General features: G+C 43.4%; 1 protein-coding gene across 15 annotated transcripts in view; it reads left to right on the top strand.

Annotated features, from left to right (window-relative positions):
* Nucleotides 1-4,184: 4,184 nt before the first annotated feature.
* The window catches only part of GAPVD1 (GTPase activating protein and VPS9 domains 1), a 67,138-nt gene continuing 51,097 nt past the window's right edge, over nt 4,185-20,225 (top strand). For 9 of the 15 annotated variants that reach the window (XM_073639795.1, XM_073639793.1, XM_073639788.1 and 6 more), the window contains exon 1: nt 4,186-4,349. In XM_073639795.1, the coding sequence (XP_073495896.1) occupies nt 4,236-4,349 (114 nt within the window). In that variant the 5' untranslated portion in view covers nt 4,186-4,235. Of the gene's footprint in view, nt 4,350-20,225 lie in introns of all 15 variants that reach the window. The other 6 variants (XM_073639798.1, XM_073639797.1, XM_073639796.1 and 3 more) reach the window with 3 other exon arrangements.

The raw sequence follows: 20,225 nt of genomic DNA, 5'->3' as shown, positions 1-20,225 counted from the left end.
GAGAGGCAGAGACCCTGAAGGAGCTGCAGAGTTCCCAAGCAGAGACTGGAGTATCTGTCCATAAGACCACAATAAGCCGTACACTTCATAGAGCTGGCCTTTATGGAAGAGTGGACAGAAAAAAAGTCTTTACTTACAATTTTTGCGTGGAAGGCTTGTTTTGAGTTTGCCAAAAGACATGTGGGAGACTCCCAAAATGTATGGAGGAAGGTTCTGTGGTCAGATGAGACCAAAATTGAACTTTTTAGCTATCAAGGTAAACGCTTTGGCTGGCACCTAACCAACACAACTCATCACCCCAAGAACACAATCCCCACAGTAAAACATGATGGTGGTAGCATCATGCTGTGGGGATGTTTTTCTGCAGCAGGTACAGGGAAATGGTCCAAGTCGAGGGGAAGATGGATGGTGCGAAATACAGGGATATTCTTGAGAAAAACCTGTTTCAGACTGTCAGTAATTTGAGACTGGGACAGAGGTTCACCTTCCAACAAAACAATGACCCAAAGCATATTGCTAAAGCAACACTCGAGTGGTTAAGGGGAAACGTGTAAATGTTTTGGAGTGGCCTAGTCAAAGCCCAGACTTTAATCCAATGGAGAATCTGTGGTCAGACTTGAAGATTGCTGTTCACTAGAGGAAACCACTTAACTGGAAAGAGCTGGAGCAGTTCTGCCTTGAAGAATGGGCAAAAATCCCAGTGGCCAGGTATGGAAAGCTCATAGACTTATCCAAAGTGACTTGCAGAGGTAATTGCAGCAAAAGGAGGCTCTACAAAGTACAGACTTTAGAGGGGGTGAATAGTTATGCACACAGAAGTTTACAGTTACTTTGTCCTATTTGTTGTTTGCTTCACAATAAAAAGAAAACCAAATGTTCACAGTTGTCATGTCCTTTATATGAACTGATGTCAACCCTCAAAAAAAAAAACAGTGAAATTCCAGGTTGTGAATAGCAAAACACGAAAAATGCCAAGGGGGTGAATAGTTTTGCAAGCCACTGTAAGACAACTTTCATTAGTAAGATATGTGCTATTAGAATTGCATCTCTTTGTAGTTTGGAGACATGGAAAGATTCCATCAGACAACAAAATCATTCTTTCTTGTTTGTAGTATACAATGGGGGATGTGGCCCCCTCCAGGGTACACTTATCTACACATCTATCCTAGACAAGGTTTTAATTGCGTGCAATGCCTTGATTTCTTGCATTCCCCATTCAGATGAGGCCTGGTTTGGCACATGGAGAGGTATAAGTGGTATGGTCCATCCATATTTAGGCACACCTCAATGTGGTTGGATGGCGTTTGCGCTCTTTGATCAAAAAAACATTAAGTACCTTACATTTTTATCATTTACAGCAATAGTGGAGTTCATGTATTCATTAATAGCAGTGTGCTAACACATAAGGAAGATCAGAGAATATCAAGTGAGAATTATACTTATTGGCCCTTCTAGCCAAGGATAACTCGTTCTTCGGGGGCGATAACTCTCTCTGTCTCCTACTCTTGGATTCTTCCAGAACTCCAGGACCTGTTATCTCAGGGATCAATCCTTCATTCTAAAATACCCAGTCTGCATTGACCAGTCTGGCATTTGAAAAGGACATCTTAGCATGGATTTTTTTCCCAAAAATCTTATCTTTACCCAGCAAAACACTAACCCCTCATATCTATGGTAAAATTTGGAAGAAATGTCTACCCTTTTCTAAATTAGAGCTTAGGGAAGTGCAGACTATCCCTCTGAAGCTCATTTTAGAATTTTTTCATTGAGAGGTCGAAATATGGATTGGCTACTAGTACTCTCAAAGTTTAAGCTTCTGCCCTAGGAGTCTTGTTTGACTATAACCTGGCAGATATCCCCTGGCAAGTGGGGTTTTTGAAAGCATGTTCCATTGTCAGGTCCACAAATCCTTCCTTGAGACTTAAAGAGTTTGTCCAGTAACTTGCTGATCCCTCCTTGAAATTTAAAGGGTTTGTCCAGTAACTTACTGATCGGTAAATGTCCCACAAGGGACCCGCACCGATCAGTACATCGGAGAACTTTTATCTCTGCTACAAAACAGAGCATCAGGTTGGACACCCCATGACCATTCCATTCATTCTCTATGGGGCTGCTGGAAAAAGCTTGGCATCCCCATAGGGAATGAATGGTGCAGCAGTCAAACAAGAGGACAGTCGATAAATGTTCCCTGTTCAGCTGATTAATGTTAGTCTCTCCTATCAATAAGTTATCACCTCTTCTGTAGATCAGTGAAAACAAGTTATCACCGAGCATCCACTTTAACTCTAGACCTGGTGGCTCTTAGTAAAGGTCCATTTGAGCCTTCGAAATTTGTCCCAATCAAAACCATTTTTGCCATGCTCCACCAAGGAGCCAGATGGCGCACGGTGAGGAGGATAGGAAGAGGAGCACTACCACTAGGGGAAGATAGGGGGGGGGGGCAACCCCTAAAACTTGACCTGCGCAATCCTGAGCTCCCTGACATCCCTAGACGGGTTATTTCACCCCGTGCGGCGATAGCGTTCCTATCCCTGTCTAACCCTAAGCTCGGCCCTGACTAGAGCGTGGAGCAGCAGGGACACTAATCTTGCTCTATGATAAAGACACAAAGGGAAACAGACAAGGGTAACAGAAAGCAGCAATCACTCAATGCGCATCCAGACTACAGAAAGGTATAAAGGGAAAGGAAGGGAGAAGAAAACTAAAAGAGAGATAAAGAAAAGGAAGACACCAAACAAACTTCCAAATAGCAATCGCGGGTGACGTCTCCTAGAGGACTTCTCTTTCCAGGGCTCACACTTCCATACCAATATCAAGATATAGCAAGCTATAGAGGTGAGTATTATACCAGAGGGGAGTGGAGAAATCAGAACAGCTGAGATAACTCAGGACAGAAAGCTTTAGAAGACAAGCAGGAGTGTTTAACCCTTGCAACAAAAGAACAAGGGAAATCTGCACAGCTAAATGGAAAGCAAGGTAGATCTGACCAGTGCAGACATGCGTGTAGCCAAACACTGCAATCTTCTGAACCCTGACCACTCTCTGTCACAGTATCCCTGTGACAATTTTACAGTTAGCTCGATGATCTTCTGACCACCACCAATACTGGAGAACATATATATACATATATATATCTATATATAGATATTGATATACATACACATACACACACACACACACACACACATACAATAGATGATACTCTTTTAAAGTGGCTATCTGGGTATTTAATACTAATGACCTATCTTCAGGGAATTAGACTATCTGATCTGTAGGGTCTCTGACACCCCCACTGATCACCTGTTATCAGCTCTGACCCGATGTAAACAATGAATGGCGCTCAATTGCATGCCTCCGCTCACAGTCTAGCATGGCTTCGCTCAGTCTAGCATGCCTCCGCTCACAGTCTAGCACGCCTCCGCTCACTGGCTCAGCTCACAGTCTAGCAGCATCTGCTGACGAGAATAGGAGCTGGTATACAGCTCTAGGCAGTGGTCACTACACATTGAATGAAGCCGTGGTTTATATCTGGAGCCCCCAGAGCTAATAATAGCTGGTCGTGAGGGTGTCGGACCAGAACTGATCTAATTCTCTGAGAATAGGTGATCAATATTAGATGCTATGGACAACCCCTTTAAGGGTAACACTAGATTAGTGGTTGAACCTCCACTGCCCAGAAGTGGCCACAAATAATAGCAGGTGGTCGGAGTTTTGACAGCAGGCGTCCAGTCGTTGCGTTTGGGAGAGAAGATATTTAAACCAGACGATTAAGGTGACATCCACACAGAAAAATCTGCAAAAACTAAGTGTGAACGTGCTGCAGATTTTCTGCCTTTTTATATAGTGTCACACAGTCATCCAGCAGACACTGTATACTGCAGTGGCCTCGAACCTGTGGCTCTGAGAAACTACATGTCCCAGAATGCAGTGCAGGCTGGTAGTTGCAGTCTCACACACGCAACTCTTACAGTACTAAATTCATACTAATTATAGAACCGCGGTGACAAGTGCCTCTTATGTATGACATAATGTTAGTACGCATGCGCTTACCACTTGGCCGACTACTTCCGGGTTACCGTGCCCTCTACGCTATCGAATTTCCGTCAGGATGTTAATTGCGCGCATGCGTAATCGCATAAACACTAAGCAGCCGTACTGCGCATGCTCTCGGAGTATACGACTCTTCTGCACATGACCAACGAGTAGTGCGGCGCTTCCCATCTAGCGCATGCGTCATGCGGTCTTTGCCTTTGGTTCCCGCGCATGCGCGGAGCACCGTGTCTGGGAGGTTGCGGCTGACAAGGATTCCGGCAGCACCGGAGGGCGGAGATCGGGCCAGAGAGATCCGTGTGAGCGCTGCTTGTTGGCTCGGGCTGACTGCGGGGGGCATTGCTGTAGTTTTGGTAGCTGCGGTGCTTGTGTTTCCGTGCAGGGGCAGGGTGTGTAGTGATGGGACACGGGTGTTGTTAGGGCAGGGCACCGTCAGGGTTGTCATAGGGCAGTGACCAAGCTCCATATGTGAGCACAGGTGCCTGGTTACAGTGTATATAGCCGGGGACTGTGTATTCTCCACCCTCCGCTGTCTCCTGTGCCCTGCGGATGATGGGGGTGGTAGTGGGGAATGATTTCTGTGTGCACCGCTGCCTTATAACGCCCTGACTGCAGTGTGGGTCGCTCCATCTGCCCCTCCTGGAATATACAGGGCATAGCTGTTCCTTACATAGCGCCACCATAGTCTGCAGCGCTGTACACTGCTTGTGTAGTCGCCATAACTATATATCTGACCTGATACGGCGGAGAAAGCTGCGGATTTTACCTGCAGGTGATAAAATCCGCAGCCGAATCCAATAAAAGCCACATAGATGGGGCTGTAACAACCATACGTTGACCTGCTTTCTTTTTTTATTTGTTAAAAGGGCTTTTGGCTTTCCCCAAGCTTAATGGAGCTTTATTCACCCTCCCCAGGTCCAAAACTTGAGTCTCAACCTCTGCTCCCTGTGTCTGTTATTGTCTGCAGCTCTGACCTCACACTGCCTAGCTCATGCCGTCTGCTCGGGAAGAGCTGCTGAGCTCACTGATTGGCTGCAGTGCTTTTGACGTGACGTCAGCACTGCAGACAATAACAGGCACTGGGCGCAGTGGTGGAGGCTAAGCGCTGGACCTGGGGAGGGCGTATAAACAGTTTTTTCACCCCTTTTAAATCTGCGGTATGACAATGTGTGTTGTGGGTTTCGCCTCCTTTAGTGTCACAGAGGTGAAACCTCATGTGGGGTTCTGGTCACGTGTCCGCTCGGAGTTGCCGCTTTAGGAATAAGTGATGTAGACGGGACCCATGGATTATTTTGGGGTTTGTCTTTGTTTTTCTGTTTTAGAACGGAAGGAAAAGTTCTGCATGCAGGATGGTGGACCCTGTAATAATCAGGGCAGCTCCTCTGCTTCCGCTTGCAGAACTGATCCAGCAGATCGCTTATTTCGGGTCTTAATGGAATGTCCAAGTGAACATGAGAACGACGAGCAGGGGGAAGGCCTGGCGTATATGCACCCCCAGACTAAGGACGGGGAGCCCCTCTGAGTGCGGTTAGATGGCAGCTTTATTACTTGACTGGTTATTTGTCCATACGCGGGGGCCATGTAATAACAGGTCTGCAATGTCAGACCACGACCTCCAGAGTAGGGACCAGCTGCTCACTGGGGGTTCTGTCTGATTGCTGTCTGAGGTCGCGCTCTTTGCATTAAAACCTCTTTTGGTTGTAATAATTACATGGTTTTCAGCTCTGCGGTGCCAGATCTGCTGGGGGCACTTGACTTTTATATCCAAGTCAGTGATTATTTTCGCATGCAAAAACTGACCGATTTTCTTCAGTGTGTCAGTTTCTACTTTCAGTATTTCATCAGTTTTTCTTGTATGCAGGAAAAGTCAGTGAAAAACAGACTGCTCACAGGCTGGCATCCAAGTGTTGCATTACATATTATATATACCGTGTTTAAATCTATTTTTCCCTGTTTTGGTGCGGACCACTCGATCTACAAAAATACACGGACATGTGAACAGCCCCATAAACTATGACTGATTACAAGTTGTATCTGTGAAAACCGCAGATAGAACTCATAAGTGATGTAAGGTCACACTTGCTAAAATTTTAGCTACAAATCTGGGGAAAGCTGCAAAGAAATCTACACTAAAATGTGCAGGTTTCTTGGGCGTGAATCTGAGTGACTTATAATTAAAGGGAATCTGTCCCCAGGTTTTTGCTATGTAATTGAAAGCAGTGGGGTGTAGGGGCAGAGAGCCTGATTCCAGCGATGTCACTTATTGGGCTGCTTATTGTTGTTTCAATAAAATTAGTGTTTTATCAGCAGGAGATTATCTCTACAGGACTAGGTGTCTCATTCCATGTAGTCTTCCTGCTTTGCTTTCTGCCTATTCACAGTGTACACAGAAATCTGCCAATCAGTTTTGTGGGCAGGGTTATACACAGCTCAGCATTTAGAGAACTTCTACAGCAAATTTTATCAAAACTTCACCAAGAAGCCCAATAAGTGACACATTGCTGGAATCAGGGTCTCTGCACCTACATCATGCTGCTCTCAGCTGACATAGCAAAAATCTGGTGACAGATTCCCTTAAAAGAAAAAAAATGCCACCAAAGACTGTACACTGTGCCCCTGGCTCTCCAGTGGCCATTGCTCTCCTGGTCCCCCGCCGGTCTCTGTACACCCTGTATTCTGATATAACCACTGCAACAACATGTCTTTGCTGTAGGTCGGGTTACTCAAACCGGTGGAAGATCGGGCTTGTGTTAGCAAGGAAGCGACAACAGGTGAATAATGGATTATTTTGCCCTTGGGATTCATCGGGTGGACTAGCCCCATAACATAACACTCTCTTTGGAGCCAGTGCCATTTTGGGACATCCTGCTCTGCTCCTGCCTTGCGCAGTATATTGGAGTGATTTGCTTTTGGGTTGTATTTTATATATTTATTACAATGTTGCACTTTTTTTTTTCTTTCTGGATCTCTCGGTTTTGCTAGTGTTTTTGTTGCAATCACAATAGTTACCCTTGTTGCAAACTTCAGAGAAGTGTTCTTCCTGCAGAAGTTTGAGAGTCTGCGGTCCATTATCATGGAGAGGAAGCGGAGAATTCCTCTGCTCTAGCAGCGGTCACGTTTCCAGCTCATCCATTATTAATAATGTGCACGTGAAGGGCCCGGATTTCGCTTCTCTGGGAATCGGCTGCATGTTGGGGAGCCGCTGTTTTGGCTTCGGACTGTGTGACTTGTGGGAGCGCTGGGCTTCTTTTTGTTTTTTCTTATTTTTGCAAGTTTGTTACGTGGGACATGGGATACGATGGGCTGAGCAACTTCAATTACTTGGAAGGAAAACATCAGTTTGTGGAAAAGTTGCAGCTTTGTCATTTCTGCTGATGTATCACAACATAACAGAACTTTCTTATCGTATCGTTTTATAGAGTACGGCCAAATGTCTGATAAGGCAGCGTTCACATGTCCAGTTATCTTTCCTGTTTTGGACAAAAGAAAATTTAAACAGTTTTAGTGTCTTCTGAATTCCTAATTCAAACAGGCGCGGAGGGGTCCCTTGATTTATTTGGAGATCGGCTGTTTTTGTTTTACTTTTAGGTTATGTTCGCACTAGGCTTTTTGTTAACCTTTTTCTGCAGCAAAAGCTGCTCTCTTGGCAGAAACAAGCAGGTTTTGCTTGGTTTTTCTTGCAGTTTTTGTCATGCTACATTTGTCTCTTGTGCATGCTGATAAAAGTTTAGTGCCAAAAAAAAAAAAAAAAAAAAAAAAAATATGATTCTATTTCATCAGGTTTCGGCACAAAAAAATGCTGCAAAACCTAATACCTATGTTTTTTTAAGTGTTTTTTTTCACCACCCATTACTTTCAGTGGGTGAAAAACGCTGGAAGAAATGACATGCTCTATTGTGGAAAAAAAAAACATGCAAAGCACCAGTGTGTGTGTGTATGAGATTTCTGAAATCTCATAGACTTTGCTAGTACTGTAAAACGAAGCTGAAACTTTGCATTAAAAAAAAAAGCTTAAGGCTATGTGCCCACGATGCAGAAATGCTCCGGATTTTTCCTGAGCGTTTCTGCATCTCCCTGGCAGAAAAAAACGCATGCGGATTTTACATGCGGATTGTACATGCGTTTTTCCTGCCAGGGACATGCGGATGTGAAGCGTTCTTCACATGCATTTCCGCATGCAGGTTGACAAGCGCTTTCCAAGCGATTTTAGCATCACTTGGAAAGCGCTTGATAACTTGGTGACACTATATAAATCCATGCATCCGGTATGGATTTATACAGTGTGACCCGAGAGAATGGTAAAAAATAAATATATACTTGCCTTCTGATGGCCCGTGGTGTCTTTATTCGATCCATCCTGGCTGCCGGTAGCTCTTGGTAGACTAAAGGACCTGCCAACGTCAGCGGCCGCGTGACCCGTCACATGACTAAATGACATCACCGCAGGTCCTTCTAGTCTACCGCGAGGTACCGGCAAGCAGAGACAAGGATACCGGGGGCCATCAGAAGGTAAGTATAATGTATATTTTTTATTTTATTCTTTTTTTTTTTTTTTTACAGGTACTATGGTACCCGGGTCTGGAGGAGAGTCTCCTCTTCTCCAAACCCAGGAACCATCCGCATATTGATATGCATGATATCCGCATGTGTACATGTAGTCATGCGGATTCCATGCGTTCCAATGCAAGTCAATGGCGGCGAAAAGGCAGCGCTTCCGCAAAATAATTGGTAGTGCTGCGGATTTCTCCGCAATGATAATCCGCAGCGGAAATTTCCTCAGCATGTGCACAGCACATGCGGATTATCATTGGGGGACATGGCAGATCTTCTACCAAGAGTTTTTTTTAAGCGTTTCTGCAGCGGAATTGCTTAAAAAACACATAGTGGGCACTCTGCCTTAAAAAACGCCTAGTGTGAACTTAGCCTCACCAACCGGACATATGAACAGAGCCTTGAATCTGCTGTACAATAAAGCTAATTTTACACCAATCTCTCCAATAATGATGGATCCTCCTGGCAAATGACAGGCTACCTGTCCATATACTGTTAAACCTTATTTTATCTTTTGATATGACTTTTACATACTTAACGATAACAATCCTCTAGTTTGAGTGCTTGTACTATATGCTGCACAATCACATATTGCGGTATATTGTAAAATGGCTAATGATCTATGAAGCCCATCCTGCAGCTGGGTTTCTTAGGAGAAATAAGATGGTGTTGGTGGGGGCCCCCAGTAGGCTCCTGGCTTCTGTGGCAATCTGTTGGCTCCCCGCCAACTATTTATGGGGTGGGATGATGGCCGCAGGAATTACTGGGCCACAGAATTGCGCCATTTAAATGCTACCGACATAGATTGACAGCAGTGCTCAGCTGTTAGAGGCAGGTTCTGGCTGTATAACACAGCCGGCACTTGCCTATTACTGAGCGGGCTCAGCTCCTACCCAAGCATGACGTTTAGTAAAATCTGGAACTATACGTTTATGATCACAAGTCGGGTAATACAAATCCAACTATGCAGTCTTCACCATGTCCAGGATGGATGTGGTCAGTCGTGGTACTAGTCAGCGACACCTAAGACCAGTGGAGGCTCCATATGAGAACCATTGATGACTGTTCCCGTAGCAGGAACTAGAGGAACCTTCCCAGGAAGAGAGAGTCCTCCGCACATTGATTATGATGGGGCTTCACAGGAAGGTTTTGTTTATCATAGGAGATATAATCTTCATGTAAATCTCCTCCCCGCGGTAAAGAACATTTCCTCTCGGAAATCCATTGTAAGAGTAAGTGACGATTGAGCACCAGTACTCAAGTCGGGCCAAAATAGCAATGTTTTTTTGCAAGATGTGTGTGTGTGTGTGTGTGTGTGTGTGTATAGTAAAGTGCAATACCTGTATCATGGGCTGTATGAAGCACAGGATCAGAACCGAAGCTTCATCAACTGCTCTGTGTAACATGCAGTTATTGCTGCTAATGAAAAATTTAAAGGGTTTTTTCCCACAATGGAAATGGTATCTGCATGACTCTTAATATTCAGTACAAGCTCATGTACCTTTTGTGTCCTATTTTTTCATCTTTCCTCTTTGTTCATCCAGATTCACATGGCTAAAGTGAGTCCTGTTCTTAGCTACTAAAATGAAATTTTCCAGCAGCACCCTGCTTCTCCTTTGTGCTGCATGCCCCTCCCTATGCTTTTCTATAGGTTTAGTAATCGAGATAGACAGATTTCAACATGGGCAATTTATATGGATGAGATGACCATTGATAGTTTTGAATGTACTGACTGTGACCCAATATTGCTGGTTCATGGGGCCCTTTAGCTTAGTATCGCAGATCTGTGATACAACATGGCTGGTAATGCTGTGAGAGTGTCTGTTTTATTTGACAGGGTCATGGGTGCATCTGTTTTTTTATGAATTGGATAAGATCATTAGGTGCAAATGTCATGATCGGTGGCATCTTCAGAGCCTATCCTAGCTGAGCTTGTTTTGTCAGATGTTTTATTAGACAAGGTCATTAGGTGCATCTGAGCATGTTGGACCCACAGCATTAGCACTACTTGAAGATGTTAAAGCAAGGCTTGGGGTATTAGTGGGGGTGATGGCTGCAAATCAGTGCAGATTTAATAGGTTGTAGTGACACGTGTAAGGCCCCCTTCAGGCGGTTAATCCAGCTCGGCACAATCCACTTCGGGAGGTGATCAGAGCCAGTTATGCCTTTTCGTGGTTACATCAGGGGCATGTATAGAACAGACTCACGCAGCCCCGCAGGTATCTGTAGACATGAGTGGTGCTGGATTACTGCTTTGATGCCGGCCATACACATTCGATAGCGGCAAGTTTCTGAATGGACCCTGTTGTCTCCTGCTCGTGTGACCTCATATGTTCTCCATGTGCTGGAGCAGAGGAGAGCTCCCTTTTTAGATGGGCCATTTTTGGCGAGTTAACTAGCACAGATTGACTGTACACAAGTTGATAAGCCAACAAATACTAACTGGAACAGAACAATTGTTAATGCGATTTTTCTCTATCCCCATTCAGCATCGTGTTTTCGGCAGTGCATGGCCTGTTAACACCGTGTGATGTGAAGCTGATATCAATGATTTTTTTTTTTCTTTTATGCCAGCATAAACGAACCAATTATTCAAGCTCCTCTGTTCAAATGATTTATCTGACTCTCTGGAGCCAGTGGTCAATGATGAATATTGGGATTTGCTTTGATCTGATATTAATGGGAGATATATTTTCGGCGTCGTGGCGAAAGGACTAACGTAATGTATTCGCGCACATCACCCTAAGGCCAGCCAACCTAATATTGGTCGGATAGATGATGGTATCCATGCCATGTTTCATCTCCATAGAAAGGTAAAATCGTGATAGGAAACATGACAACGATATCTCCCACCTGGGACCTCAATAGGCGAAGATATCCTAAAAGTCCTAGCACATCCCACAACCAGCCCCTATATGAGCTCACCAAGGGGAGGTATGTTCGCATAACCTTGATCTAATAAAAATCAGAGTTTGGGTTTTTGTCATTCCTGGAAGGTACAGCTTGCTATAGTTCTGTCGGTTTCCTAACGTAGTACCTCCCTCTGCTAAGCGCGGAGACATTTCCGTGACACAGGTTTAGTACTTTTTCTATTGTTATCCCTTTTATACTATGTAATTGAACACTGTGTTGTTTTGTTCCCATTTTGTATTATATATTTTTCTTTTTTTTTATAAAAACTGCGTACCTTTCTGGATTAAATATATAGAATTTAATAGCTCCATTCCTCTTGCTCTGTAAATCGCACCCCTAATATCATAGGCTACCTGCTACCTGTAATGGGTGTCCAATCTGCCTGTATAAACGATTGGTGGTGTCAGCTTTATAGTTCTTTTTGTTTTTGTGGAGTTGGCAGTGAACTTATCAAAGTATGTGTGATAATATATATTTATTCTCCATGCATTGGAATCGGAGGTGTATATACCATACGCTCACTGTGAGTTCACTAATAACCAACCTAGTAGTGGAGGCTGCTGCGGCCTCGTCCATCACTTGTCGATCAATTGGGTAATTGCCCTAACGATTTGAGGCAGCGGAGTTGCGTCCCCTGACAGATTGGTGAGATTTGTGTGGTCTTTCTAACAGGTGGTGACAAAAGGATTGGGCATGTTGAAATCTGCCTGATCCTTATATCACCTGACATTTGTTGTTGGGTGAAGAGTTCGAAGGCCGTTCTAATCGGTATGCCAAATATTTGCGTCCAGAAGGATAAGAATGTATACCAGGCGGGAATCTTTGTGAGACTGATGGTGCTGTGTGATTGGAGCCTAATATGGTACTGTGCAGTGACGCTGAGCACATGCACACCTCGCTACTATGTTCACCATCTCTTATTTTCCGCCTTCGATCAGAATGCTTGGTATAATGAGGGCAGGTGATATATTACTAAGTTACACCCTGTCCGGGCTCCATTCTTTCAGCGTTGTTTTATAGTATAGAACCCCTTTAATCTGACTAATAATCACTGGAGGAATTTGCTTGTGAAGTGTTGTGTGTGCTCCAGGCTGTTACGTGGGTTGGGTCATATAATGATCTGCTTGGGGATGCTGCTTTGTCATTGATTGTGTGTGTTTGAAGCAAATATTTTAGACTCCTGTGTAACTTGCTTTTAGGGTACATCCTGACCTTCAAATTTTCTGCTGCTGATTTTGCTGTTACATGCTGATTTCTAGTGTATTTTTGGTTTGCAAAGGGTACAATCTGCAGTGGAAATCCATTTAGTTTTTTAGGAGTGTGTGGGTAAGATTTGGTAAAAATCTCATCTATACTGCTGTTATAACACTCCGTGGACTTTCCACTCCAAAATCTGGTCATAAACTCTGCCGTGTATCCACCAGGTGTGGACGTAACTCTACAGCCGGACATCACATTAGATGACTGTCGGCTGGACTATGCTTCTGCCAATCACTTGACCGTCCGCCATGTCAAGGAAGATAAGGATCCGACTCTAGATGAGAGGATCTATTCCTGGGATTCGGGTCCTGGTCAGCGCTACCTGGCAGCTAGACGATGGGAGACTCCCAAATCTCCTACTTTTCGGCTTCTGTGGGGCACCTTTTGATTAGCTGGGGTCGGCACAACATCCTCGGTGCCCCAGTCCTGACAAATCATATGCCACGGTGGAAGGGAAGAGGTTCACTGGCCTCTCGCCTAGCTGCCAGGGACCACTGACCTGGACCTGGAGTCCAGGGAATCAATCTGCTCATCTCTAGATCTGACTTGTCCAACTTCTTGTTCTCAGCAAGATTAACGACCATCATCTTTCCCAGGAGCGCGTAGCAGAGAGAGCACCGTTGGCAGGACCATTGTTTTGCATTATTCATTGCTATTTTTGCTCCAAATTCTTCAAAAATGGTGCATGCAGGTTCATTTTTGCACAAAATTAACATTTTTATTTTCATTTTTTTTTTGTACTGTTTTAGAGCAAAAATTCACATTTTAAAATATGCGTTAATCTTCAACAATGCAAAAAATAAAATGAGATATTTGTACTCTTATCATGGTACTGTAGTACAATTGCACAAAAATTTTGTAACATTTCAAACATTCGCAATTAATGAATTGGGCTAAAACATCTGAATAAGGGAAAAACACGTTGTCAAATAGAAACAAAACAAAAGCGGACACCCAAGTAAAAAGTATTTAAAAAAAAAAAGGTGCAAATTAAATAGTAAGCATAAAAGTCTGAGCCTTGCCTACTCTGCAAAAGAAGGCGCAAAGATAATGATGTATCGGGAACATGATCTCCTTCAGGGGCAATATATATATATGTATATGTATTTTTGGCTAAAAATTCATACAATTGGGTTTCCTAAAATATCATGCATAGTTTGGCTACTATAGTTTCTCTATTCAATTGTCTATTTCTGGCTGCGGAATGAGTTGACTGAAAATCTGTCAGAGAGTTAGTTTAGGATAAGAATGTTTAGAACTTTTTTTTTTTTTTTCTTCTGATCTCGTCTTAGCGGAAGTTGAGCTGAACTTTGTGGTCCTCATTCTTCTGAGTGAAGCTTGGACAAATTTTATAAATCTACCCTTTAGAACCAGCTCACTGATGGATTATAAATTAACTCATTCTGCAGCCAGCAAATAGTCTTCTGAGCATACATAAATTTTATGTTTTTGTTTTTTTTATCTATTTATTTATTTTCTTCTTTCTGAGACTACCATTCCTGCAAAATTGAGGGTGTGCCCAAGATACTTAATGGAATTGCTCACCAGGTTTCTGTTGCCCTGTGTGAGGGTAACATAAAGTTACCATGATTGCAACACTGGATCACTTTTTTTTTTTTATGCACTATTTATCATGAAATCGCATCGAAAACTGAGTAGAGTCCTTGTAATCATGATCCGCCAGTCGGCCCGCCCTTCCAACGCTAATTGACATCCTTCTCCATATACTGTACTTGGGTAGTAAGCTGTCAATCAACAGGAGGTGGGTGTGGCAACTGCAGCTCATGAATTTAAAGGTATCCAATGCATACAAAGCGCTCGGCTGATGCTGTAGCTTTTAAAAAGAACTTGACACCAGAAAATTCCCAGTTTTTGCTCTTATTTTATTACCGCTGCTCCCCTGAGTATTCAATTTTTTGTTGTAAAATCCTTTCTACGGTTCCAGGGTTTAAATTGGTTCTGCTTTTTATGGCCATTGCCAAGAGGGCGTGGCTCAGACTAATTATGCGGAGACGCTTAGACACGCCCCTGAGGATCCTGTGAGAATCTCCCTCTTTGGTAAACCATAAAAATGAGTACAAAAAACCCCAAACAACTGAACACAAAAATAATCAGCGGGAATAAAATAAATAAAACTCACCACTGTTGATCTGGTGACGAGTCATTTTTTTGGGGTGTAATTTTATGAAAAGTACTTTGAGAACACAAAAAAAAAAGTGACGGAGTTGGGATGTTGTCACTACTTCGTTGCCCTCGGATGGAGCAGCGTGAACTTGGTGGCAGATTCTTCAATGTTTGTCTACCTGTAATGTGAACGCTTTTATTTTTATTGTGTTTCAAGAAGCTGAGATCTGCGCTGCTGTTTAGCAGATTCTTTTTCTTCGTGGGTCGCACATCGTTACCTTAATGTCACTCCATATTGGTCACAATAGTGGGGAGTATCCAGCAACCGTTCCAGGAGAGCGTGATTAAAAACTTTTTTATTTATTTTTTTTTTAATTATGAATTCATTAAAAGACAAAAAAGTAACAAATTTTGCGACTGTCCCGTTACTGCAGTAGATCTGACGCGTTTCGAATTAGGTAGTTCTTATTCATAGTCTGACATCCGTACCTAGTCCGAAACGCGTCAGATCTACTGGAATATCTGGGTATCTACATGTACAATACTGTCTAAAAGTTTTAAAGTAAGAATGCTCTCAAAAATAGAAGCGTTGTTAGTTTATTTTTGGTAGAAACCAGGAGATGATTGTGGACTTGTACACGCTGCTGATCATAGAAGACGCCAACTTGTATTGTACACTTCTGACTCAGGAAAAAAAAAGCAACCATCGTTTATTTTTATCAATTAACAGACTATAAAGTGAACCAAAGACGAATCTAAATTGCATTAATATTTGGTGACCACCCTTTGTGTTCACCACTTCTCATTACTTCTACAGTTTTTGAAGGAACTCGTTGAGAGGTTGTTCCAAACATCTCGGAGAACTGACCCCAGATCTTCTGTGTATGAGGATTGTACTAATCCTTCTGTGTCTTCATGTGATCCCAGACTGGATGATGTAACATCAGGGCTCTGTGGGGTCGGATCATCACTTCCAGGACTTGTTTTGTACTCTTAAGACAGCTAAATACCAGAACTGATGTGTCGCTGACATTTCAGGATTTTTTTTTTTTTTTTAAATGAGCATTATACCTTATGACATTTATTACTACTTTGTACAGGCGCTAATGGTATGAAGCAGCTTTATGCCACTCGTGGGTATTTATCGGGTCATGCAGTACTTTTGTGTGAAGATTTGCACGCTTCATTGGATTTTGTAGCACACATGTAAAAGCTCAGCTCCTATTCCTGCTGGCAGTGTCCAGTGCACAATGTACGGAGCTGTGCGGTCCAGCTCCATGCTCTGTCTACATCCAGCTGATCGCTGGGGTTCTGCGTTTCAGACCTGGACCGATCATTAGGCAGGATAGCTTCTTTAAGCCACACAAGCTCTTGAGAATTATCTTGTGTATCATATATACCCATATTTCTGCGGGGTCCTGACCAGACCAGTGAACACTTCGCCTCCCGTCCTAATGACCTCCAGCATTAGGCGGGCACAGGAATAGTGGCCGGGCACAGGAATGGTGGCCTGGCCTAGTCCTGGGGGGGAAGCGGGAATCCAGCTCCAGCTTTGCTTGTCAACATTGTGACTATTGGATGAGACAACGTGTTTGTATTAGCCCAATGCTAAAGACGTATCGTACGCTCTCAAGGTAGGGGAACTGTTCATATTGCCGTTGCTCCCATGAATAATCCGGTTGTTGTTTCTTTAAAATCCACCATATAGTTTCAGGTATATGGGCTTTTGTTTTAGTGAATTTTTATGGTAATTACAAGGTCAGTATAGCCCACCGGGTCCTCTGGGGTGTGGCTTTACGCTGCTTTGCATAATTACCCTGTGAATCATCGCCCCCCCTTGAAAAAAAAACGAAATTGAGTAAATTCTGCTTCACCTGCTGCGGCAGAACACTGCGCAGTTCACAGCGGCACAGTGACGGGCACTGCCCGGTAGTGCGGATTGTTTCCCTGTTATTCTGCATTTTGACACACTTCAAATTATTTCAACATCTTATTATTCTCAGCATTACTAATTGCTTTGTAGTAGGGGTTGCATTACTGAAAATGCAGAAATACAACCACCCTCTGCTTGGTCTGAAAAAAATTACCCTTACTGTGTACCACTTTTTTTTCTTCTTTATTTCTTTTAGTGTTTCTTAAAGCCCTAAAGTTGCCATTTGAAATGACTTTGTGCCAGGTCTGTGATCTGCTTGAATGAACATCCTCCGAGCCCGGTGATTCCATAATTTTTGCCAGGGGTTGTATGTGCTTGCTTCTTTGGTAAAAGGTTTGTCTCGCTTTCTATCTTCTGGAGCACACCGATCACCTGCCTCGGGCTTGCTGGGAGATGGTGCGCTCCTGATCATGGCCTATTGTGGGGGAGTTCTCATGATCATGGCCTTTTGTGGGGGAGTTGTCTGAATAGTGATGAATTGTTTGTGTTTGTTTCTTTTGTTGAAAGGTTTGCCTGCTTTCAATCTTCATGAGCGCACCGCTCCCCTGCCTCTCTGCTTGCTGTGAGATGGTGTTCTTCTGATGATCTTTTTCTGGGAAGGGAAGGAGGGTTCTCTGATTACTGCAATGTGTTATTGGATTTTGTCGAAGTATACCAGCCCCAGGGGTCACACTGATCCCACCACTGTTACCACTTTGTCACAGATGACACCGGAGAGATCACCTAGATCCCACCTTTGCCACCTGTTTGTCAGGGGAAGGAAAGCAACTCCGCTGCCTCCAATGGTCAGTCCAATTACGCATTTGACTGACGAGTGATGGTCGGGGCCGCGGCTGCTTCCCCTGCTAGGCCAATTATTGGGGAACTCTGTGAGTGTATGGTATGTACAACTCCAATTCCAAAGCATAAAAAATTATATATCTATATATTTACACACACACGTGTATCGTCACTGCCAGCTCCACAATAACAAAAAGAACGACAACCTGCCAGCACCAATCGTTTATACAGGCCGATTGGGCAAATGGACACTCACCTCGAACTATGACATACACAATGAACAACAACCCAAACCCAAATACCACCACATACCTCCCCTTGATGACGTCAGGTGGAGGCTGATTGTGGGATTTGCTATGTCTGTTAAAATTTTATGAGATCCCCCATCTTACAGGATATCTTCGCCCCCTGAGGTCCCAGGCAGTAGCTATCGTCATCATGTTTCCTACAGCAATTTTCCCTTTGCGATAGAAATGAAATATGGCATGTACAGTGGGGAAAATAAGTATTTGATATGTTGACGATTTTGCAAGTTTTACTACCTACAAAGAATGGAGAGATCTGTAATTTTTATCGTAGGTACACTTCACCTGTAAGAGACAGAATCTAAAAATAAATTCAGAAAATCAAATTGTATGATTTTTACATAATTAAATTGCATTTTATTGCATGAAATAAGTATTTGATCCCCAACCTACCAGCAAGAATTCTGGCTCTCACAGACCTGTTAGTTTTTCTTTAAGAAGCCCTCCTACTCTGCACTCATTACCTATATTAATTGCACTTGTTTGAACTCGTTACCTGTATAAAAGACACCTGTCTACACACTCAATCACACTCCAACCTCTCCACCATGGCCAAGACCAAAGAGCAGTCTAAGGACACCAGGGACAAAATTGTAGACCTGCACAAGCTGGGATGGGCTACAGGACAATAGGTAAGCAGCTTGGTAACAACTGTTGGCACAATTGTTAGAAAATGGAAGAAACATAAGATGACTGTCAATCTTCCTCAGTCTGGGGCTCCATGCAGAATCTCGCCTAGTGGGGTAAGGGGTATTGTGAGAAAGCTCAGGAATCAGCCCAGAACTACACAGGAGGACCTGGTCAATGACCTGAAGAGAGCTGGGACCACAGTATCAAACATTACCATTAGTAACACACTGCGCTGTCATGGATTAAAATCCTGCAGGTCACAAAAGGTCCACTGCTCACGCCAGCACATGTCCAGGCCCATTTGAAGTTCATCAATGACCATCTGGATGATCCAGAGACGGCATGGGAGAAGGTCATGTGGTCAAATGAGACCAAAATAGAACTTTTTGGTATCAACTCCACTTGCCATGTTTGGAGGAAGAAGAAGGATGAGGACAACCACAAGAACACCTTCTCAGCCGTGAAGCATGGTGGGGGAAACATCATACTTTGATGGTGCTTTTCTGCAAAGAGGACAGGACTACTGCACCGTATTGAAAGGAGGCGGGATGGGGTCATGTATCACAAGATTTTGGCCAACAACCTCCTTCCTTCAGTAAGAGCATTGAGGATGGGTTGTGGCTGGGTCTTCTAGCATGACAATGACTTGAAACACACAGCCAGGGTAACTAAGGAGTGGCTCCGTAAGAAGCATTTCAAGGTCCTGGAGTGGCCTAGCCAGTCTCCAGACCTGGCCCCAATAGAAAATCTTTGGAGGAAGCTGAAACTCAATGTTGCCCAGCGACAGCCCCGAAACCTGAAAGATCTGGAGAAGATCTGTATGGAGGAGTGGGCCAAAATCCCTGCTGCAGTGTGTGCAAACCTGGTCAAGAACTACAGGAAACATCTGACCTCTGTAATTGCAAACAAAGGTTTCTGGACCAAATATTAAGTTCTGTTTTTCTATTGTATCAAATACTTATTTCATGCAATAAATGCAAATTAATTATGTAAAAATCATACGATGTGATTTTCTGGTTTTTTTAGATTGTCTCTCACAGCTGAAATGTACGTACGATAAAAATTACAGACCTCTTCATTCTTTGTAGGTGGGAAAACTTGCAAAATGGACAGTGTATCAAACACTTACATTCCCCGCTGTATAGCATCATCTATCGGACCCAATATTAAGTTGGAGGGGTTAGAATGGCCTTACGGTGATTTGTCAATGCGTTCTCTTCAACCCTTCAGTACGACGTCGAAAATATATTTCCCATAAATATTGGATCGATGTAAACCAGGATATTCATCACTGGCATCGGCCAGGCTGTGAGCGAACCTTTGATCAAAGGAAGCTTATGCCTTTGCATAATGAATCCTAGCTTTACTGTCTCTCCTCACAGCATTTATCTGTTGTAATTACCTGGTCATTGCAGAATGTCCCTACTTTAAAGGAGGTTGAAGTATCTGCTCTTCCTCAATTAATTTCTCTCTTCCCTAGTTGTAATTAATTCCATATGTTCAGTGTGAGAGTGACCTGTCCCCTCCCTGAAGATGTCTGATGGATTTTTAATTTTCCTCTATGACAGATTTCAACCAGATGATAAAGAATATTGGATTTTACTTTCTCTAGTGCTCTTGATGATTGACAGTTTGGACCAACAACATTCATGAGCCACCGTCCCAAACTGTGCGTACTC

This window comes from Phyllobates terribilis, unplaced genomic scaffold (assembly GCF_046119375.1).
Source record: "Phyllobates terribilis strain yellow unplaced genomic scaffold, ASM4611937v1 Scaffold_7__3_contigs__length_470593459, whole genome shotgun sequence".
NCBI classification, from domain to species: Eukaryota; Metazoa; Chordata; class Amphibia; order Anura; family Dendrobatidae; genus Phyllobates; species Phyllobates terribilis.
The sequence above is the reverse complement of the archived record's forward strand: the minus strand, read 5'-3'. Positions and strand labels throughout refer to the sequence as shown.